Source organism: Pogonomyrmex barbatus, unplaced genomic scaffold (genome assembly GCF_055798465.1).
Source record: "Pogonomyrmex barbatus isolate J1 unplaced genomic scaffold, ASM5579846v1 scaffold11, whole genome shotgun sequence".
NCBI classification, from domain to species: domain Eukaryota; kingdom Metazoa; phylum Arthropoda; class Insecta; order Hymenoptera; family Formicidae; genus Pogonomyrmex; species Pogonomyrmex barbatus.
The window spans coordinates 3415207-3439330 of NW_028297107.1; the positions used below are offsets into that span (position 1 = coordinate 3415207).

The following is a 24124-nucleotide window of genomic DNA, read 5'->3' on the forward strand; positions in this document are numbered from 1 at the left end:
TTCACTCTCGTATTCTCTCCTTTTCTCTCTTTCCTTCTCTCTCTCTCTCTCTCTCTCTCTCTCTCTCTCTCTCTCTCTCTCTCTCTCTCTAGAACAATTCTGTCCCTGCTTTTCTGTATTTTATCGCCCTCTCTTCTCGCCCTATCCACGTCCTCTTTCTTCATCCGTCTTTATCATCGCTTTCTTGCGATTCGCCATTTTATTCTTCGTCGTTTTGCCTAAATCTCGTCGCGTATAGGACATCGTAAAAGTTGCAAGTGCATTCTTGGCTAGCAATTCGACGAAGAATTTGGACGCGATGCTTCTTCAGCAAGAATTGAGGATAACACTTCTTTACATTGTTGTCATTCTTGACGTTAAGTATTTTGTTCATAAATTTTTATTAAGATTTTTCGTGCCATTTTCCTTAAAATTAATTTAAAAAAAAAAAAACAATATTTATGCGTTATTTATTCGCAATATCAGCTAACTTTTAATCATTTGTAAATTATCAATATCTCGATATTTGAACAATCGTTATTCCTCTTTAGTCAGATCGTTTATTTTTTTTTATACAATACATACGGAAAATCCCGTAATTTTTTAACCTTCTGTTTTTAATCTTTCTAACTGTGTTCTTTCCCATACATACGGATCGAGATGCAACTCACTGTTGTTTCTCTAACAGTCGTGGATGATAGCGCTATATCCGCTTTGCGCTATCCCCGGCGCGAATTTACATTGCGCGAGAGGAAAATTCCGCTCGGGCGGAAGCATCGGTGCGATTGCGATGCAAAATATTTGCACGCTTTAAATCACGAAGTCCAGATAACGGCGCGTTTTTTTCTCCCCCCCGCGGCACTAGTGAAAATACGGAGCAAGTACACTGAAAATTTCGCCATGCGGTTTAATGTGGATTTTCGCTTATTTTGGATGGAATTTTCCGAGAGCACGTATTTATACGTGTAAGAGATCCTCGAACACTTAAACTATGGCGCAAATAAACTTAAGTTATTAAGCCAATTTTCCAAAATGCTATCTAAACTATCTGGAGTATTCATTAATCTTATTAATTTCTACAAAAATTTGTAAGAAAATATCTTTCGAAATGTTACCAAGATAAAAGAAAGTTGATGCAAACTTAAGATAAATAAAATATAACAGCATATAATAATTTTTCTTAAAAAAGATTTTTCGTTCAATTACTAATGATTATACGAGACAAAAAGGATTTATAAAAATCTAAATCATACGATATATTTAAATACAGAATATATATATATATATATATATATATATATATATATATATATATAAATATCGAAATTAATGCAAAAAGAGTTATGGATTATATTATATATATTTCCAACAATGTTTGCAGAGAATTGCATCTGCGAGTCGCGAGACCGATGTACGTGGATAAGATTCGAACGAAACCGGGTCGAGGGGAAACAATGCCGAGGGAAGGCGGATATACGGGAACGAGACCACGAGGGAAGAGGGTAGTTCGCGCGAGGTACGTCTCGCCGCGCTTGTTTTAGATGAGTAACGAGCTCCGTATCTATTTCTCCTCGGCATTCTCCGCGAAAACTGGTACGTGCCGAGGCGCATCGGGCGCCTGCAACGGCGAGGCGTCGCTGCACGGATCGGGAAACGATACGTCTTCACGGGAGACAGTAGATATCGCCGTGTAACGCGCGGCGGGCAATGCGCATTCATGCGATTACCCCGGGTGTCTTAAGCTTTAAGCGTCTGCGAGAAACTGAGCTGATTTTAAACATGGTTTAAAGACGCCGCGCATTAGATTCGGCGCGAACGAAGAAAATTTCTCTGCAGTTTCGGCATAATTAGAAGATTTCGGGCACACCGGACGGAGAGATTATACAAGAGTCTAAATTTAGAAATTTAGAATACAAATTAGATTCAAGAGTCGCTGAGCGAGAGGATTAGCTTCTCTTGCTCAGACAAAAGATGATACTCCAGCTTCTCTCCTCTCTCGTTATATACGTATATATTGTAATCGAGTGAAAAAGTCAGTGCCCTTAATAATATCAACATCTTTACCGTTCCTTTTATAGCTGATTTGTATTTTTCAACGAATAATCCGCGATGAATAACGCGTTGTCAACGAACGTGAACTATTTCCATCTCGAAAACTCTCGCGGCGCAAATGGAATTTCCTATTTCGACGGCCACCTCCAGGATGGCGTGCCACGGCCGCCGTCCTATGGGATTCGCGTACGAAGAGGACTTTCTTTATCTCTCTCTCTCTCTCTCTCTCTCTCTCTCTCTCTCTCTCTCTCTCTCTCTCTATTCTGACGCTGTGTGAATTCTCGCGTAACACGACGCCGTCGTATTAGACGTTAAATATACGTAGCCGTGTCGGAGACTGGATGATACGAACGCGTGCCTCGTTCCGGGACGAGCACGGAATATATCCGCGTCACCGAGTATAATATACACGAAACCCTCCCTCCGAATGCACGCGCGAGACAGGGGCGATAAGTTCCATCCCCCTCGTTCTCGCGACAGCACTCCCCCGTTACGGGTACGTGCGTCTTATATCGCGTATCTTACATCCCGTCACGAAGTTCCACCATCCGGGTTCGGGTTGTGCATAATGGTCAAATCTTTTTTTCAACTCGCAAGATAGGAAGAGGATATTTCTCGTATCGAGTCTATTGTCAAAATGAAGCAGAGATTCAAAATGGTAAATTAAAAGGATGCACGCGGGATATTTTAGATTTTATGGTTTCCCGAAGAATGGGAATTGTGATAACAATTTGATAGCGTACAATTTAAAAATAGACAACACACAGAATGTGGTAGAAAAATAAAGTAAGTGCAGTGACGACATATTTTGAAAAAAATAATACGCGATGATACATTTTGAGAATTTTATATTATACCTAGGTAGAAACAGTCAAGAAACGTTGATTGCAAAAAAATTCTGCCGTATTTTTCTGCGCGGACGATTTTCCATCATATTTCCATCGATGAGACGAAAATCTACCGTTATCGAATTATTTTTAACGTTGGACAAAGTCTCAAATTCCCAAAATACGCACGGCGACGTTAATTGACGGAGATTCGATTTTCATTCGATCGTCGCAAAACGTGAAATGCCGTTCTCTATAATATGATATAATGATGTTACATGTATCATAGCGCGCGATGTAACGCATGCCGGAATGCTAACATAATAATCATATACCGCCGATTTCGGATTTATGTTCCACTCGATCGGATCCTTTACGCGGTATCCGTAACACAATGTAACGAAATTTCGTGAAATATCAAATAAAGCGAGAGATGAAATAATGATCGTGATAGTACCAGCGTATCAAACTGCGATGTTTAAGAGAGGAAATAAAACGTTTAAACGTTAATACCAATCGTAAATCGAATCATTTCGGATTTCCACCGTGACCACGTTCTCGATAAATTTTTTTTCACTGCCGGAACAAAATCGCGACTGCAAAACATTTAAAACCAATAACATTGGTGCGAGTATCAAAAGTATGGCGCGAGCCCCGCATTTGTAGTCACAGTGGCGCTAAATTATACAAGAAACATTAAACAGTCGGTATTAAACCAACAAATTCGAGTTATATCAATGTAATCGCGCGTGCGTTATTTTGCGCCCGGATGAAACAAAGTGAAATCAATCGGCGCGGTTTTCCGAAGGTGCGTTCAAATATTTGTGCTTCCTCACCCTTTTTCGGTTTCCAGACGAAATGACGATGCGAACCGATCCGCGAACGAATCGTCGCCATTCGTCCGGATGACGCTTGTCTACCTGCACGATTCGCTTGTGCGTGCACGATTTCAACTCACACGAAATGTCCTGCGCACGCGGTGAAAAAAATATTCTAGCCCGCAGCCTCACCTGGTCGAGTTTTGCACGACTCCGTTCTTCGTTGTCGTTTTTCCTTTTTTTTTTTTTTTTTTTTTTTTCATGTAAATCAAAGGAGTTTTCGTCGCGCGGTTGTTGCTTCATGCGAAAAATGCGATCGTATTGAAACAACGTGATAAAGTAAGCTCAATTATTAATTACATTAATTTACATCTAACTTCATCCCGCAATTTGGAACTAGAATAAAGCAAGAAAAAATTTTGTCGCAAAGTCTGTAATATGTTTTTACATTTTTTTGTCTTCTCTCTTCTTTTTTTTTTTTTTAAATATCTCTTATAGTTTGTCATAATCTGAAAGTGCTTAGCGCTTGATGATGAAAGATGATTGAAAGAACGTTGAGTGGTTTTAAGGTATGCCGAAAGCGATGTTAAACAAAAATCTGGATAAATATGCGTGCCTCGAACCTCGACGCTGGTCGAGCCCAGATTAATTTTGAATCTTTGATAAGGACGCGGCGAACGAGCGAATCCCGCCATCGTGAACGAGTCATCGCAATTTTCGCCCGATGGCGAACGATGCGTTCGCGTGCAAATATACGCGCGCGCGCGCGTCATTCGTTCACAATAAAATTTTCGTCGCACCGACGTTTTTACGGATTGGTAAACTAACGGCGACCCACCGGTGATTCGTGGGCAATTTATCGGTTCGGTTCGACGAGCAGGGATGCGGAGCGTCGAACGGGAGGTGTGACAGCACGGGGGTGCTCGTAAATTTACAATAATTTCAACGAGAGTGCACCCCGACGCTCGCGCGGCCGCACGAATGGCTGCAGACATTCCAAATTATCCTTGCTCTAAAATTCCATTCGAATGGCGGCGAACTTGCTCCTTCCGCCTGTCACCACCGCCTCACCTCTCTCCCCACCCGAAAATTCACCGCACCGCGGCTCGGACTCTTAAATCCTTCGAGAACTTGAACATCGGTAATAATTTTGCCGACCAAGAAGATGCAACGAAGCAAATCAAAGTTGGCGCTTGAAAATGCGACGGGGGTAAAAGGTAGAATGGTAAAACATTGAGCTCGGTTCTCCTCATATATAATTATTTTCTTCGTCTCCAGAAGAGAGTTCTCTTATTTTTTTATATTATTTCAAGGGAGAGAAAAGGGAGGAGGAGAGGGAAGAGAGCAAGATGCAAGAATATCTTTAAAACGTCTTCAACTTCGTCTTCCTTTCCCATATGAAATATCGCCCAAATTAAAAGTTCCTTCCTGGGATTTCCGATGGGAGAAGAAAAATATTCTCTCGATATCGCTCGAACGACATCGAGTGCCATCTTCGATTTCCTCGCGCGATTCGCCAGATCGTTTATCCGAGACGTGCACGAGCCTCCCCGTCGCATCGTCGTTGTCGTCGTTCCCGGCGTGTGCCACCGAGCCGATAAATAATTCGCGAAATTCCGCCTGGAATTCCCCGGAGTCGCGTTACGGCATCCTGCCTCTCTAAGGAAAAATTTTCGTCCCCTCAGGCGGCGCACGCGACTATCCGAGGGAGAAAATCGTCCTGTGTAAGCGCGTGCGAGAGGGACGACGATTCTCCTCCTTTGTGCCGTGTACGGACCTCCGTCCTGCCTCTTACAAATTTAAAGAGGACAGTCAACGTTCTTCCTTTCGCGCCCGTCTTTTCGTTTAAATATGCAACAGCGTCGCGCTGCTGGAACCGAGACAAACGATCCGCGAAATTATCCGAAGTAAAGAGTATGCAGGAGCAAGAAGGGAGGAGAGAAATAAAAGGAGAGAAAGTGACTCGCCCGGAACTACATTCTGTCTGAGACGACGGCATATATCGGTTATTCTCCGTGTTTTACCTTACGTCCAAATAGATTACGTTAAATCTTAAAGTGGCTGATCGAGATCTGTATAAAGATCTCCCCTCAGTGCGTTAAATGGCATCCTTCCTAAAATGGCTCCTTTTTCTGAAATTGTCAACTTCTCTGAAGGTCCCTCGAGAGAAATTTACCCAGACATTTATGTTAATATTTGTCAATCTGCCTCTTTGGAGTTAAGAAAACATTACGTGCGCGACGCGCTTTTGTTGGATTTTCTCCTTTTTTCACCTTATATTATTTTTATATTATTTTTATACTACGGAACATCTCTTATTACGGAATTTATATACCACGGAAATATCCCTTTCTATCACATTGAGACTGATAGTATTAAAATGATTCAACTGAAATAGAAACATCTTTTTTTAACGTACTAAATTCTTGCTCGATCGAAATCGACAAGAGCGGGAAGCTTTACCGGTGGAAATTTCCGTTGCAATCTCGCTGGGCAATTCCCAGAAAATATTTGCACGTCACTCAGCTTGCATTATTTATTCGCAGCGTACGCGAACGAGAGCGATAGTTGCGATCTGACGGAAAGATATTACCGCGATTCTATAAATCTACTTGGAATATTGGCTCCGTTCGAGGAAGGCTCTAATCCATAATCTTCGTAGTATTCAGTCGAGGATTAACTAACGAGACGCTACTGATCCAAACGCGATGCAATTTTCACGGAGCGTCATGCAGTTTATGTTGCTTGACATTTTCGCAGAAGGCCAGGGAGGACTCGTGTTACGAGTAAAACAGGAAACGCTCGCAGGATTTCGTCGTCTCGACAGAGTGATAAAGAGGGGAAAAAAGAGGAAGCGGGGAGAATGATGGAAGACGTAATCCTGTTTAAGAGCTTAACTATGGCGATCCTTGAGTGGCCGAAGATAAAGGGAAGCTGCACGACATGCTTTTGACAATCGCCTCCGCGGGAAAATATCGTCCGTGTTGAAGAAAGCGGAGCTTTCTTTACGTCTGTTATCGTGGCTGAAGCTCCCAGCCTCGAGATAGGAGAGGCAAATTGTATATCGGTGTTTCGACTTGAATGATCGTTCGCGCAGAATTATGCGAGACGATGAAGACTGACGTAATTCCGTTCGGAGATACTCGGAGTTAAACGAGCGCGAGGCCTTCCGGAGGATCTAGACGCAGGAGGAAAATTCGGGGTGTGTTTCCCTCCGCAGCCTCCTCGGGGACTAATCCGGGGTGTAGATCGTCTCGCGCCGGGGCGCCTTCAGATCTAATTAATTGCGTCGCCGCAGCGAAGCCTCGCTTTGATCGCCACGATTATTCGGAGGCTAAGGATCCTTCCGCGCCAACTTCGGCAATTCCTTTCGTAGCAAATAGCGTTTCCGCGGAGATTCTCCGGCGACGCGTGAAAATGCCGCTTTTGGCTCGCAAAATGGCATCCAAAATGATTCTCCTTCGATATTTGAATTTCATGCGAGTAACATTTGTTTTACTAAGATAAATTAGTAAAAATACTGAATGAAAAAAATAATGAGTCTCTCTCTCTCTCTCTTGCGAATAATCGATATTTAAATGTTATGTTTTTTAAAATTCACTTTTTTTTTACAGCGTTGTCGCCGTCAATGATTACGGAATACTCGCAATATTTTTTTTCTAATTTCTTTATAATATCTCGATTTTTTTAAATATTTGTCTTTAATACTATCAAGTTGTCCGCTTCGCGCGCAATCGCTTCAGTGCTGCGCAATGATTCGTATAATCTATTTCGACTAGTGCCGCATGCATCGAAATGGCGCCATAGGCGGATGGACCCGATACGCAATGTTAATGTCGGACGAAATAGGCGTACTAATTAGGGGATATTTCATTAGGATCCGCGTAAATAGCTGGTAAAATCGGTCGTCCCCGAAATTCCACCTCGTGGCCATTTGCAGTCGCTAAACAGATATGCGCGCGGCCGTTCACCACACCACACTTTTGTCCCTTTGAAACTAATACCGTTGAAAGCTGGATGTTAATAATCGGAATTTCGAAAAGCTAGCGACAGGAGTCGGCGCGTCGCGCTGTTTTATAAATAATATCGTCTGGCATTACACGAGGAGACGATTAATCAAGCACATAATTAAAATTAAGCATCTGTTTCCAGACAAGAAAATAACAAGATTAAAATCCGTCACTTCAAAAAAATTAATGAACGTATGACGCCTCCTCGTTTATAAAAATAGGAAGAGAGAAATAAAAGATGAAATTTTAACATTTTGTAATTATAATTTTATGAAGTGTACAGAGAAATATGAAACTTACGTGTTTAATGCTCCAGTTGTTTCCGCGTATACGATTTATTTAATTAAACCCTTTCATGTTTTACATTATTAATATGTTTTCAGTTTAACAAAGCGATTATTATTTATTATATTATTGCCTATATTCCGTTAGCGGAAACTTTCGTTCGGAGAATATGACGATATTAAGCGACAGGATGTATTGCGCAATTTAGTACGGGTTAAAGGACCATGCCATGTTGGGAATGTTTGACCTATACCCTGCAGGTCAATTGTAACTAACCCAGATAACCTTCGATAACGATTCGACTGATTCCTTGTTTGCGATCTATCTATCTAAAATTATCCGTGTCGAGATAAATTATGGCAATAAATGGAAAAACTCTATATATATATATATATATATATAAACTCAGATATGATCTCAAAATTATTAAGATCATTTTAGCAATTTGTACACAATTTTTTTTAATTAATTCGAGTTTCGCATTTATGTTGCGTGTATCATATACGTAATTAGAATTCAGTCTGTATTTATATTAATGCGTTATGTTAATTCTACTCATCGGCCGTAAAATAATATTCCCGGATCGTTAAACATTCGGTGAGGATCATACGCTGGTGGTTCCGATTTGCAAAAAGAAAGAAAAAAAAAAAGGAAGCGGTCGATGCAGCGCCTACCTCGTGGAACCAGGTCAGTTTGTACAATCTGGGATTCGCTCTAACGTTGCACTCGAAGTAAACGTCGGAGCCCTCCTTGATGTTCTTCGGGTTCAAAGTGGAACCTATTTTGAGGCTGGCGATGGGTGCAACTGCAATCAGAATTGAAAATCGACGGTTGAACGAGATGCGACAAGTTTAAAATGTACTTGCGATTTAAAACATCGCTGCAAAGAGTTGACGACATGGAAAATATTCTACGATATTGTTACATTCTTATTATAAAAAAGTTTACCTAATCTGTTACAGTTATATTATTATTTTATTATATGTGTAACGTACAAAGTAGTAATTTTTCTTACGAAATCAAGATGGGCTTTTAAGAAAGAAAACTATATGTTTCTAAGATTTGAAATGCGAATTTTCAAAACCGATTTTTGTAGTAAAATAATAGCGGGATGAATGATGACGGCTTTTGTAATTCGCTGCGTCAAAATATTTAACGTGTATCCCGTATTCAGTATTCGGATGAGATCGCGGAAAAAGAATGAACGCCGCGAGTGCATCGGAGCGTGACATCATCGGTAATTTATAAACGTCGCTTTGACACAGCGTTATTTATGAACCGGTGGATACCAATACACGGCGCAATAATATTGCGGATATTAACGGGCCAGAATTTAATGAAATCTGTATTTTCGGTAGCGGAGTCAAAGCGGAAACGTGTCACGTTAGTCCCAGAATTTTGTCGCGCGTGATTTTCTCGTATAATGAAAGTCGCGATTGATTGCTACGTCGATTCTGAATGTATACGGGTGTATGCATGCTTTTGTGTGTGTGTGTGTGTGTGTGTGTGTGTGTGTGTGTGTGTGTGTGTGTGTGTCTTTGTGAGTTAATTTCTGAATAATGATGTTAATGATAAAAGGCGATAATTAAAGATCAAAATTTTATATCGGTAAATGTACGTCCAATAAAAATGTTTCAAATTCTATATTTTTGAATAACTGATTTTAAAAGATTCACTAAATGAACAGTTATGGCAAAGAGACAAATAAAAATAAAAAGGTTAGTTAAATAAATTAAAATTATTATAAATTGTTACTGTAATAACAAATTTTTAATTTCGTGATATATTTCAATAATTTTATTTAAAATTATTTTATTGAAGAAAGAATGTAGAATTTCTGCAATAACTCTTGAATCGGTTTTAATTAATTAGATACAATTACGCAAATATCATCAATAAATTTGCGATATAAATGTTGAATTATTGGATGCTTTTATTTAATATAAACGTATGAAATTGTACGTATTTCTTTGAGAGAGAGCTTTTAAATTTATTACTGTTAGCTAATATTATATAACGACTTTTGAAGCTTATTTAATAACTTGATCATGTGAATTGTTTTCATTTCATAACTCGGATGCATAATTTTGTTAGTGGCTTTTAAACTTAATTAATTATAGTCTTATAACGTGAATGAAACAACTGATTATTCTATTCCATCCGCGTAGTATGATAACATTATAACAGCATAGTAAATAGGATTTCAATGTTCGATGAAGAAGAAACGAGGCAGAAGGCTCTCGTAACGTAATTCCTGGCCCATAAGGCTACTTAAATAATAAATCAAAGCGAGCTAATTTAAAGCTCTCTTCTAATGACGTGAAGGAAATGTAAACGAACATGGCGCTCAGCAGACACTATTAATAATAACACTTTGATCAAAAGCATTGAAATTTCCGTCAGTAATGTCCGTAGCTGGATGGAATAATTATTATACATATATATTATACGCGCGCGTGGCGGTTCTCTCCTATTTATGTATTACTTAATTAACAATAATTAATAACAAATTTTCATACGCGTGAAATCATGAATTTCTCCTCGTATTGGCTTCAGCCATCTATTGCCGGGAGGAAGCGCGGTTGTTGTCCCGGATACCTTGTGCACCACCGGAATATTTGTAACAATGCAATCGCGTATAATTACAACTACAAGTGTCGCGTACGGCGCAATGCTACCGTAGCGTCGCGAGATAATAATTGCATGTTGATTCAATTTATTCTCGTGACTACACACGGCGGAACGACCAACGAAAGCCGCGGGAGTGCCGCTCGTCGAATAAACAAAATGGCATTGATTTCCGTTGCGACGATCGTTTTCCGCGCGAAATCGAACGGACGCGTTATGCCGCGCGACGGTTCCAGCTTTCTCTCGCAATATTTTTCTTCGATTTCCCGTGTAGCGTCGATTCGAAGCGAAACGAGGAAAAAATTATTATTATTATTATTTCTTCCGAGTGAGTGCGGGCGACTTTTAATTAACGTGACTTTAATAAAAATGCGAGTTCACGATATCGAATATCGTGAAAATCGGCGGTTCCAGCGCTTCCGCCGCCCGCCGAGAAAAACACAAAGCTCTCTTCCGCCAGAGAAATCAGCGGGAGAGTTCTTTCAGGTCTCTCTTTTTCCCGCCGTCTAGAATAATTGAAGAGAAACATGTCAAATGATTTTACTGGTTTGTATCAATCTCTTGATTGAACAGCGGAAAATGGAAGATTGAAACGGAGCGAAAATGTGACGGGGGAAAAATGTGAAATGTTAAAAAAAAAAATTAAAGGGAGATCGCAAGATTTCTCATATTTCACTCTTCGAACATAATTAACAGAACATTGTTAATCATCTCATTAAATTAATGCGTCGCAATCTGCGATGCATTATGTAAATAACATTACGAACACTCTGTAGAATAGAAAGATTTTCTTTGACTAAAGAAATGTTGAGTAGGATGATAGAAAAGCTACGATTTTCCAACATTAATTGAAATCGTGGGGGATTTCATTTCAACTCGTTTGCTTCCCGAGGTTTGAATGAGTCCCACGTAGTTGGTTTCCACGTTATCGCGAATCTGCGGGCAGAAATGGAAGATGTGAAGAATAGAAGTAAGCACGCGAGCTAAGATCGTCGACGAAGCAGAAAACGCAACTTACGACAGAATTTATCTGATAAATTCATTTTGGAATACCTAATACAACGAGCAATTAAGCAATGGGAAATCTTAATTTTCTTCAAATGTATGAACGGATTCTGCACGTAATATCGATAAAAAAAAGTTTTTAAAGCTTGAAATAAATTAACGTAAAAATAACTTGTAAAGGAACATCAATGTAATATCCTGAAAAATAAATAAATGACAAATGGGAAATATCAAGTTAAACTGTACAACGAGAATCAACGAGAAATCTGATTTTTATCGTAACAAAATTTTTTTTAATAGATTCTTTTTATTCCCGTCTAAAATTCGAGGCATGTATTAGATTAATCGCGGGGCGCCGTAACGAAGTTGCTCGCATGTAACTGTTCGCACAATGTTAACTTCGAAAATTCTCTTCGGGGAGAATTAGATTCGCGCGATAATCTACACTGGCTGGTTTCCTCGGCGATGCTCGGAATTTACGGAAATCGGCGTCTTCGCGATTGCAGCATTACGGAATCTGCAATCGCGTTGCGCGCGCGTGGGATTATAATGGTGCCGGCGCGGTATTGCGATATTCATATCGCGAGCTGCTGATTACGCCGGCAAACACGATCGTCGCAGCACGGAAACGCGACTCTCTCACGACTACGGTATGTAATCCCGAAATAAATCTTACATCGGCGGCGCTATAGCGCGCGCCGCTTCCCCGGATTGTTGCCGCGCGTTACGTAGCGCGCGTTCGATATAAACGCGCGTGCATGCGGCGACACCACAATATGCATCCCGACGATGCTGCAGCCGCGGCTCTGCACTCCGCCATTCTGAAATTCGCGGAGGTACGCGGTGCAACCGCATCCGCAAACCCTCTCCTGCGGAGAGATGCTTCTTCGCACGTGCGCTCGAACGCTTAAGCCACGTTTAAATCCCCTCGCTCGCGGTCTCCTATTTGTCGAGAAAAATGTGGTCCATTTTTTTCCCACGGATTTCTAGAAATCTTCTACAAGAAGGTCTTTCGGAAAGAACCCTTCAGAGCTCGTTTTCATTCCAAAATCCGAAACATCTTTGATTATACGTTACGTTACAATGCCGTTTTGAATTTTTATCGTCTCCCGTGGCGACACGCCGCTCGCATTTATACGAGGTAGCGTATTTTGCATAAAAGTTACGATGCCGCTATTTGTAAATAAAATCACGTTTTATATTCACGTATATTATTTATCGCAGAAATGTTAAACGCGAGACGTCTTTTTCTTCGCGTATGAATATTTAATTACGTGGCTCTTGTGTAATCCGTCGACGTAAGCGAAGTTTTGTCCACAGAGAGGGTTTTGTTTTCCGAGACTTCGTCCCTCTTCCCTTTTCACCTCTCTCGGGTCAAGTCTATTAATATTATTTTACAAAATTGATTTTTTTTTAAGCGGCGCGCTCGCGGTACGCGTGTTGTATTTTTCCCGTGCTGCTCCGCAGTTGAACGAAATTGGCCGGATGATTGGTTAGCGGTTTCCGATCGCGTTTGCGATCGCGCCTCGATGGAAACTCGCAAAAGCGACACGACGGACGCGAGCAATTATCGTGCCGCGTCGGGCATTTTCATTTCTGCGGGAGCGCGGCTCAAATCGCAACACTCTCTCTCTCTCTCTCTCTCTTTTTTTCGTCGCTTTCCGCCGGACACGCGTCGCATATCCGGTTCCGCGCAAATCGCCGGGCCGATCTCTGTATTGAAATCGCCTCGCCCCGCATTATTCTACTATGCCTCTGGGAATCCTCGATAATGGCGCGTCGTTGGAAATATGAAAAACGGTATTGCACTCTGCATAGGAAATTTCATAACTGGTTCTCGTCTCACGTGATACATTATAAAATATACAAAGCGCTTTTAAACAACGTCAATTAACTGCGCGAAATAAACAAGAACAGGAATTTAATATTTTTTCTCAAATAGACGATTAAATGACGTTATGACGTTTAAACGATAAACGATTGAAAATGTATAGAGAAAGAATTTAGTTTTTACTTTTTTAACAGCTAAAATAATTATTATTTCAAAAAAAGCAGAGTGTTTCGAAATAATTCGATAAGTCAAGTATTCAATTCTAATTCAATTTATGTGTATCGATTTATGCCAATCTTATCGAGATATAGGCGAGCTATAGTGAATTCCGCGATGCTCAAAGATCCGCGATAATTCGCAGAGATTCGCAATCTCTAATGTTATCCTCTCGATAATGAAACTCTTTTCTCTTCGACGATTGGTGGATAACGGCAGTCCATCGTCGGCAGCATCTCGAGCGATTGTCCTGGAATAAAGCTTGGCACTCGGATCGCATTGTTCGTTCCGGACACCCCGTGGAGCCCGCGCGGTGGACCACTGTCGCCTCCCCGGGAGAATTCGATTCATCAAAGTTCTTGCCAAACGAAAAGTCTCGATAAGGAGGGCGAGAAGAGTGCAAATGAAAAAAGTGGAAATAGCGGAGGAAGACAAAGTGGGACAGGAAGGAAGAACGAGAGAGACGATGTGTGAGCGAAAATTTATTGTTTTGAGGGATGGAAATAAACGGATCGGAATTTATGGCAATTTCTTCGAAAATAGAAAAAAAAAGATATGAATTAAATGAAATACTAATTTAATTTCTCCATGCGACTTTAGCAAGTTAAATACGAGATATTAATGGGAGAAAATTTTTATGAAGAATTGTTACAGATATACTTATTGAAAATTGCAATACACAATTTTAAAAAGAGATTATATTTTATTAAAGGCATTTCACGTTCGGTGAGAAATATCAGAACTGGAGAATAACCTTAAATTTAAAGGGAGAAAGGAACGACTGCGAGAAGAGAATTCACTTGCAACTTACGAGAAAGGAGAATGAAGAAGAATGTAATAGGGACCATGGAAAAGATGGAGAAGGGGACGGAACGCGCTAGAAGACAGCGGAGGAAAGAAGATGAATGTCAGCGAAGAAATGCTGACGAAAAACCGCGTGAGCATGCAGAGTGGCAAAGAAAATGCAATGCGAAGGAAAGGAAGAATAAGGATGAAGAGTCGGGAACGCAGCGAGGAACCCAACGTAAAAGAAACCGAGTGAGAAACGATGAAAACGTGGAGAAACAATAGGAGCAGCTGGAATTGCGAGAAAGATGGAGAGCTAACAGTACAGAAAGACGGCTTAAGAATTCAGAAGAAGAGAAAAATATGCTTGCGTTAACTTTGAATATGTACCGTCTCAAAAATTGGAATATCTCAAGTGATATGTCAGTTTAATGCTTCTTCTTCCAATTTTAAGATCCAAAGTTACCGTAAAAATATGTTTGTATTTCTATACTGCCACAAGAATCTCATTGTAAAATTTAACAAATAACTTTTTAACACATGTCTGACATGTTTAATATACGATTCCGAATTATTGTACACGTGACGAATAAAATTGGGCGTGCGAAATAGCTTTCGGGAAAATACTTGCACAAAATGGAACTTGCACGAAATTTTTCGTACATTATCGCATTGTATCATTATGTATCTGTTTCGAAGAGAACAGAAAAGAAAAGGAAGATTAGAAGATATAGAGAAGATTAGAAGATAAAGAAAGATAAGGAGAAATAAAAATGAGATGAGTTTACATCGAGATAGGAAGAGAGACCGGAAATCAGAAAGAAAAAAAAGATTGAGAAGAAATCTGTGACGGCTTTGCGATACGAATTCTGCGACGTGTGCGATAGATCGGCACGATATCATCTAGTGAATTCTTCTCCGACCGCTTATCCCGTTGTACGATGGACTCGATTGATATCAATGCCCTGACCCGCGTGAAATTCTTGGGAAGGGAAGTTTCCGAACCGTTCGATTTGGGAGGATACGTGTCGATCCTGCCAAATCGACAAATCGAGCCAAACGCCCGAGCAGCCGAAAATGCGACAATTCCCAACGAGATAACAATCAAATTTTTAAAAGGCGATTACGTCTATGTGTATTGAGAGAGAAACGTGAGGGAGGAACAATTAAAAAAAAATACCCGTTCGTAAGAAGGAACACTCGTTCGAAACATTTGATTACTGGTCGGCTAAACAATAGATTAAATGGACATATAATCGATCGCTTTTATTAAAAAAAAAAAAAAAATTAATTTAATTATCTATGGTGATTCTTTTTTTTTACTAAGGAAGTAGTTTAAATTAGATTCATCTCGGTAAATTCTATTACTATGTCTCGATTTAAATTTTCACAGGAAACGGAGGACTCTGAAATCAAGGAATTTGTGATAGCGACGGAAAAGCGAGCGAGCGAGCGAGCGAGCGAGCGTTCGCGATTTTCGGCGACACGGCGAATCAACGGGCCCGCCTCTCAAAGGCCACTAATTTTTAATTAAAACTTCGTCATCCTTGTCTATTATATCGAAAGGAGGAGATTACCAACGGGCAAAACGGCGGATTTGACATATACGATCGCGGCCGTATTGTATTAACGTCGTTGCGACCGAAGGAATGTCGACCGCAGCTCTGTCGATTTTTAATTAAAACTTTGCGGTTACCATCTGGAAACGAAAATGATGCGGATAATGACATGTTTTTCATGATATTAATATGAAAATCACAATTGACTTCGATCATCACGTAATTGTTGAACGTATTGCTAACATTCTGTTATTAGATATAGTTACATTTTTGAATTACTATTTTTGCAAAAAATCCTCTATTTGGATTCATTTCTTATTCCTACAAAAAATGTATTATTATTATTATTATTATTATTATTATTATATACAGTCGCTCTAAATATAATTCATTATTATTATATAATAATTATATATACAATAATAATTATTATTAATTTACTTTTCACAATTTTTTATTTTTCTAATAATATTAATTTCAATAGTTTAAATCATTTTATCTGTTTTATTATATCCATAGCAAATTTTTTCTCTAGTCTTTCTTTCTTTCTTTTCGTTTATTTGAACTTCATTATTTTCGAAGAATTAAAAATGAGAAGCGCGCGATTATATTGTGACTCATTTAATTTCTGTCCGGAGGAGGATCGAGAATGTTAATTAAGATATTGGTTCGCGAGATAGTTCCGACATATCGGCCACCGTGAAATTGACAGAGTCGTGATTTAGAGTCCGACCGATCGAGGTTAACGATGAAGCTTAACGATTCAAGGAACGCGAAATTTCCTCGGTGGCGTTACTCAAATATCGAACTGCACTAGGCGATCGGGCTCTCCTTGCAGTTCAGGACCATTTAGCTTCGCGAGTAATGGTGTTCGATAATGGCTTTCCAACGTACGAAGACAATGCTTGGATTTATTGTTTTTGCGCGGCGCTGACGCTCGCGCAATTACGTTCGCGGTTTCTTGATGAATCCATAACTTATTCGTGCGTCTCCCTTTTAGGAGAGATACCGTGACGACAAGTATTGCTAACAAGAGCAAGAATACCGGACAAGAACAATCGAAGCGATGCACAATAAATAATTACTTGTGCAATATATAATACTGCAAAAGGTTGTATTATATAAGAGATAACAAATTATGAAAATGCAAATATCATAAATTTATTAAAAAAAAAAAAAAAAGAAAAAAAAATACATTCCGTGCAAAGCTGCGTTATGGATGTATAAAAGAGATACGTTCGATCATTCTCTTATATCCTCTTATGTCCTTTGCCATCGAAGACACAGATTGATACAGACGAGTGCACACTCTGATAAGTAGAACACGCGATGATCAGGCTTTCGCTAACCACTGGCGGTGCACCGTGTTATATGCATACGTCGAGTGGAACAACACCGCGGATTACGTGATCCCACACGTACGGCGGCGCGAGTAGTGGTAGTCAATTAGGAAGCGACAGTAGTACATGTCAATATCGTGCCGACAGCGGTAAAGCTCAAACACGTAGGTAGACGCACGCGCGCGCGCGCGAGGATTACCGCACACCAGGTTAATTTTGGGGATGATAACGAAGGCTCGCGGACTATGATAGTCAATTAAAGTGCAGCGGACTATTACAATGGGGAGTTTGCGCTGCTATGCTGGCTGTAGCCGAACGACGGAGGTGGCTTCGCAGTAGTTAACTCCTCTCGTAGTTACGGGGGACACGGATAAACACTTAAATGCTCGTCGAGGCGATAATTGATAATTATCTATTTGTCGTCCTGAGAATGATGCAGGGAGCGGCCGCATCGCGCATCGCGAAAACATCCTCGAGCCGAATCCCTTATCAGGCCAGACACGCGGAAAATAATTAATCGCTGGTCTGAAATGATGAAAAAAATTTTGTATTGATTCGTTAGTCATGTTCAGAATCATAATTATGTTTTTTTCTCAAGTTATGCGATGTTATCTTTTTTTTTTCATCACGTATCACGTATATACACGTATATACGTATTATTCTTTTAACACAAAATTTATTTCAAAAGATTTATTTTTTGTCTTATTGCTTAGTATGTATCTTTGTTCTTGTTGGCATTACGTAATTTTAATCAAGGTGACTATCGATCGCGAGGGATTATCACTCCTAAACCAAGCGAAACCGCGCGAGCATAAATCATTCACCGACGCGAGGACATAAATCTTTCCGCGTCAACAGCGTGAATCCTTTCCATTCCGATAATCGAACGTTACCCGATTCGGCTCGTTGGGCCGTGACGACCTCATTAAAATTACTTTCCTTCCAGTTCTAAGACAGTTTTATTGTGCGGAGAATTCGTAACGATTAATAGCCCTTAAACGTAGCAATTAATAATGCATAAAGTTTTTACAAAGATACGAACGATTAATCAAGCTGCGAATGTGCGTTAAAAGTAATTAATAAATTTTAGACTAATAATTTCCATTTTAATTACAATACAAAACACACGAGCGTCTTTCTCTGCGATCTTTCGGGCATCCAAAAAGAGAAAGATATATTATTCCCTACAAAAATTTAGGTATATTATTAATAAAAATAAGTAAAGACGTAAGGATTCTCTTTAAAAAGAGAACTTTCATTTAAAATATATTTCGAACATATTTTTTATCTTCCGCGAAAAATTATTGTCATCCGCAGCATGCGCTGCCGCTTCTCGCGTATTACGGCTACGAAACATTCACCAATTTAAATCCCCCTTCCACTCTGACGTAAAAACTCCTTCCTCAGAAGTGGATTATCCGCTCCCGAGCGGATGTGTCGTACTCTCCGTAGCAGTCCGTTCCGACTGTCGTCCGTAAATCAGCGGATTCGTCGGCACTCGCAAATTGGACACTCGACCGCAATAGCGATACCTCGAAACCGCAGACGCGGGCATGCCGAAACCGCAAAATTGTCGAAGCCACCGTCCCCGTCCCGGTCGGCCGTTCCGGTGCATATACGTATGCACGGATCGTCGTAGATAACGAATCGACAGGAATTACTTACGGCCGCCGCGTTAATTAATCACGAGCGACAGCCGCGTCCTCGAACGCTCACGCAGTGACAGTCGCCTCCAGCGAGAAAACGATTCCTAGCTTCTTATATATACTTTAAAATCATTTCTCAACTCAACGACAAATGCTAATGGAAATATTCTTCCATGTATTTCCGTTCGTTCTGCTACTTTACCTGGTGGAAGATAGCCCCTTGTAGAATAGTGCCAACACGAATTTGTTCTATTTGTATTGAATAATTCGAGGTGATTGCGTGCCTGCACGCCCGAACGCTATTTTATAATCTAAATGCGGCTTTATTTCGTTCGTGCTCCTGCCACCTCTATGGGTTGTTAATTGAATATCAAATGCGCGGGATTCAATAAAAAGCACGATCGTCCACGGCACATTTGTCAATCTGGATTTTAGACTACACGGACGCGCGAACAGCGATGATTAATGCTTCATTTGAGATTTCTCATTAACGGAAAATACGCGAGCAATTTTGTCGCTTTAATTATCTACAGAGAATTATTCAAAGCACATGGAGCACTGCCATGATTTTTCCCATTTTAATTAAGCCCCGAAAAGTCCTGTATGTACAAAGCATTTCTATGCTTTTTGCCGAATTCCAAATTCTATTCTAATATTAAATAATATTTTAATCCAATTGACTATTGGACTAATTCACTTCTCTGTTTTTCGTTTTAATTAAAAGTAAAGTAAAATTAATATCGCAATAAAAAGAAATAAATTAATTTTTAAAAAATTAAAAAAAAAAAAAATAATTAATTCTATATTAAAAAAAATAAAAGATTAATGAATTTTCAACTAAGAAAAATAAAAAATTAATTTATTAAATTAATTACAATAATTTTGATTTTTTCTTGCTTGAATGTAAACAAAAAAATATATTTCCTTATTAATATACATCGACAAAATTTTCTTGCATTTTTTGCATTAAATTTCAGAAATATTAAAATCTATTATTTTAATTTTACATAATGTCGTACCATAAGTGTAAGTTTAAAAATTAGATAAAATTTAAAAACGTCAACGAATATTAAAAAATTATAAAAAATGGCATAGAATTCTTGAAGGCATACTCGAAATTAATCTCGAGCTTTACAAAAATGAAGGAAAAGCCGGTGATTTTAAAGCGCTCTGTAGCCAGATATTTAAAAGCACTTCACGTTTACCACTTACACTGTAAAAATTCATGTTACCCTCCCGGTAGCGTAAAAAAAAGCTGCGCGTAAATAGCGAATGAGAGGTAGAAAGCTTCGACAAGCAAGGAAAGTACATGGCAAGGTTGAAAGGTGTTGGGACGTCCTTATTACTTGGCACGATGGTCCGACGAGTCTTCTCCGTCTAAAAGCCTTCTGCAAAGTTACTTCGTCAGGATGCATCACCTGTCGAGATGCAAAAAAAGAGAGAGAGAGAGAGAGAGAGAGAGAGAGAGAGAGAGAGAGGCAATGGCCATCTCTGTTGGTGTGTTTCTTGCAACGTTCATTAACACTCATGATTCATTAGGGCACCCATGTCGTTGACCTGCTCTCCTCAGAGTACTGCCAAGTAGATAAAAAATCGATGTATTGTATTCTATCTATTCTTTAAATGTACAGGAAAAGGTAAATTAATTATTTTCTACATTCTTCTAGTGTCTAAATCACAAATATTGCTATATCTATATATCACAATTATCATTATATTTAATATTAAAATAAACGTTAATTTTCTAAAACTTAAGTTTATATCGCTCCTCCAAGCATTAAATTATAATTTTGCAAATTTCAAAGCTCAATATAATCCGGGAAAATAATTTTTTATTCTCTCCATGCTGCGAATGAGAGGGCACATGGTATGCATCTGTAACATCGATTGCACCCGTAAGCGACCGTAAAGATCCGAAGTAGATGAAAAAACAGCACACGCATGGGCGTCATCACGCTCATAAACGAAAGTATGATCAGACAAGCCGTGACCAGAAGAAAAACACATGTGCGACATTCCATTTCATTATAACACGCGAGAGGACTAGAGACAAGACCGGGCCGGTTTACGACGATAGAGTGAAAAATTTATCGCCCACGCGTAAACAGGTGCATCTAAGACTAAAGATGACGCCGATATAACGCCGATTTTACATCATACGAGATACGCGATCATAAACGCGAGTCCCGCACATAAAGAAAAAAAAAAATGGATTCGCGGATCTACGTGATCCATTTACAGATATCAATAATTTGCGATTTAATCGTGCGAATTAAATCGTTGATTAAATTGCGAAGCAATTCGTAGCCGGGAATAAGTTGCGTTACGAATAAAAAAAAAAATCGCTCTTTTAAATAAAATGTCCCGCGTGTGGTCTTCGCTCGAACGTAGAAATACGGAGGACATTTCGCTGCGCCTGTAAAACATCAACTATCAAGTTAATATTCCGGGCTTTTATTACGGACACTGCCGTTTAAGCTCGGGTTCCGCTCAAATGCGCGTTCGTATAGATCGTAGTCGCCTTGTAAACCGCAAGTCGTCGCGTTAAACGTAGTCGGGAGATAGACGCCATCGCGCACGTCCAAGGAATCGCGCCGTTGGACGGAATGAATTTGTCGTGGATGGCAGGCGCAGCTACCGGGGGAATCGTAATAACGCGTTTTACGATGCTCCCCGGGGCACTCGAGAAGCGTAAAATGAGCTCCTCCAAAGATATTCGCAGTCCAAACGAGACGGGCGGCTACTGCATCTCTGGGATTTACGGCGCGATTCCGCTTGTTAAGTGTCAGAGTTTAAAACTTCGGTTATGCATCGGATTACGGGTCCCGCCGCTTCTTCTATCTACCGTTTTTTCTTTTTCTTTTTTCTTTTTCTTTTTTTTGCTTTCTTTATGAGCGAGAGTTGTGTCCAAGTTGCGCCTCTTTGCGAGATCGAAGCGCGCTCGTCTCGAAATAAATTGGAAATTGCGTTTATCGAACGCATTAATTAAAGTTTACGTTAAATTCGCTATGCAGGATACTCCCTTACAGTTTTATTAATGAAGAGAAAAGGCAGAGAGAACCTGCTGAGACCTGCGCTGTATGCATTATTCCTATATTAATACATTATAGTTTAAAAAGTTGCATTATACGCGTGTTTTCATATTTTAAAAAAATAAAATCATCGGAGGGAGCGAGAATTGATTTATTGTACTTTTGAAATCCAGTTTCGATAAAAGAGATCAATATTTCTCTCCGGGAGGGAAAAAATAACTTTGTTCGTTTTGGATTGTTAAATTATAAATCTCTAGCGCGCTCAAATTCTATTCCGAATGATGACGTTCGTGTAAAAAAGTATGAATAAAATCCTCAACGCTTGAATGATATATAGAGAATATACGAAAAATTCAGATGACGCTAACACGAGAGAAGACATCGACATTTGGACCCTTTTGGAACGCTGAATTTATGAATTCTGCAAAACGTAATCTTAAAGTCCTTACGTCACTTCTTTTTAACTTACATCTTCTGATGAGTTCTAAACTTTATTCTTGACTCTGTTTCTATGACACTGCCTCACAAGTTTTTCTCCATTACCATTTCTTTTGTCAGTAAATTACTGCTTTAAGACCTTAAAACTTTTTTTTACAACAAAAATATTTTATCGTCGAAGAGATCGCTATCGTAATTACAATCACGGGACGAAGCTATCATTTTCCAGAAATCCATCAGCAACATTAGCCAGCGAATAGTAAGCAGAATAATAAGCGCGAGGAAAAGCCATTTGTACAAATGGCCAGCTAATGAGGGCATTTATTATGAAATTACGGTTTATTATTCCGCACACACACATACACACATGAGTATCGATTGATCATCGAATTTCAAATGCATTTTCGAGAGAAATATTTTCCTGTAAAATACAAATGTGAAAAATGTGGTTATAAAATGATAAAATATGAGTGAAGGAGTACCCTGTTTATGTCTTTTTTATAAAAAAAAATGTGCCAAATAATTTAAAAAATATTGCCGAATCGAGTTGAAAAGTAGTATACCTATCGCGCGCGCGGAAGCCGCGATCGTAAAAGTTCGTGTTCGCCAATTCCGATTCATGTGCGCACCTATCAAAATGTTCAGAATGTAAAGATACGGCGGTTGCGAAATGCACGTGGCATACAAGCGCGCGGTAGAAACTAGCCATATAAAATCTAAATAGCCGCTCGTAAAACGCGAAACGCGTCGTTCTTAGTTCCACCCATGGGATAAAAGCGATGTCGTCTCTGTTCCTCCCTCTGACTCGCCACCCTCAAAGAATCGCTAAAATCCGTCGGGGCTGTTGTTTCGCTCCTTCATGCCCGGCATCCTTTCACCCGTTGTAATATATCTTTAATGGCCGTCGATATTCCCTGCGACCGTCCGAGAAATGGTTATCTTGATACGAGGAAACCGAAAAACCCATACTGAATCTTTATACGAGGATAACCGCGAAAAGGATTTTCTTCTCCATCTCCCCGCATCTCGATTTATTTCAGCGAGATAATAGCATTTTTGGAAAATGCGATCTCGAAAGAGTACTTGACTTTTGAAAAAAACGATTACATAAAATTCAGTATTACTATTTATTGTATAGAATAAAAATTATTGTATAGAATAAAAATTTATAGCTACATCTAATATAAAGAAACAATTTTAAGAGAAGGTAGAATTACAACTTTGACAGTGTATTAAAAAGACGCCATCTTCAAAAGAGTTCTACGAGAAAGAAATACCTCATTTCTGACACATTTTTATATCCACCTAGTTTATTATGTACCATTTTCGTACGGGAAACGTTAAAATAAGACTATAATAAAAATATAATGACAAAAATAAGTGAGTAGAAATGAATAAAATTGCCTTGGAGGAAAATATAGTGTCTTTGTCATTCTCTTCCTCGAGGCGCACGGGAATGATAAAAACAATTGTTGCCGCGCCTTTGTGCAGAAAAGTGCATAATATCGTCATAAACGCGCGTTGCGACGTACGTTCGTATGAAAATGCAAAATCGGAAAACTCTCTCCGACGACGAGAACAAAAATAGATACGGCAAATGCCCGGTAGCCGCAACAAAATCCTGGCAATTCCGACACAAATGAAGTATGCAAAGTGTACAAATGTAGTAGT

The 24124-nt window shown here is 39.5% G+C and overlaps 1 protein-coding gene across 3 annotated transcripts in view; it reads right to left on the minus strand.

Moving 5' to 3' along the window:
* Positions 1 to 24124, minus strand: part of LOC105422335 (nephrin) — a 194161-nt gene that overhangs the window by 16253 nt on the left and 153784 nt on the right. For all 3 annotated transcript variants that reach the window (XR_016138043.1, XM_089071342.1, XM_089071341.1), the window contains exon 9: positions 8646 to 8776. Coding sequence is in view for 2 of the 3 variants with exons in the window: in XM_089071342.1 (XP_088927468.1) it covers positions 8646 to 8776 (131 nt within the window). In the remaining variant the exon portion in view is untranslated. The remainder of the gene's footprint in view (positions 1 to 8645; positions 8777 to 24124) is intronic.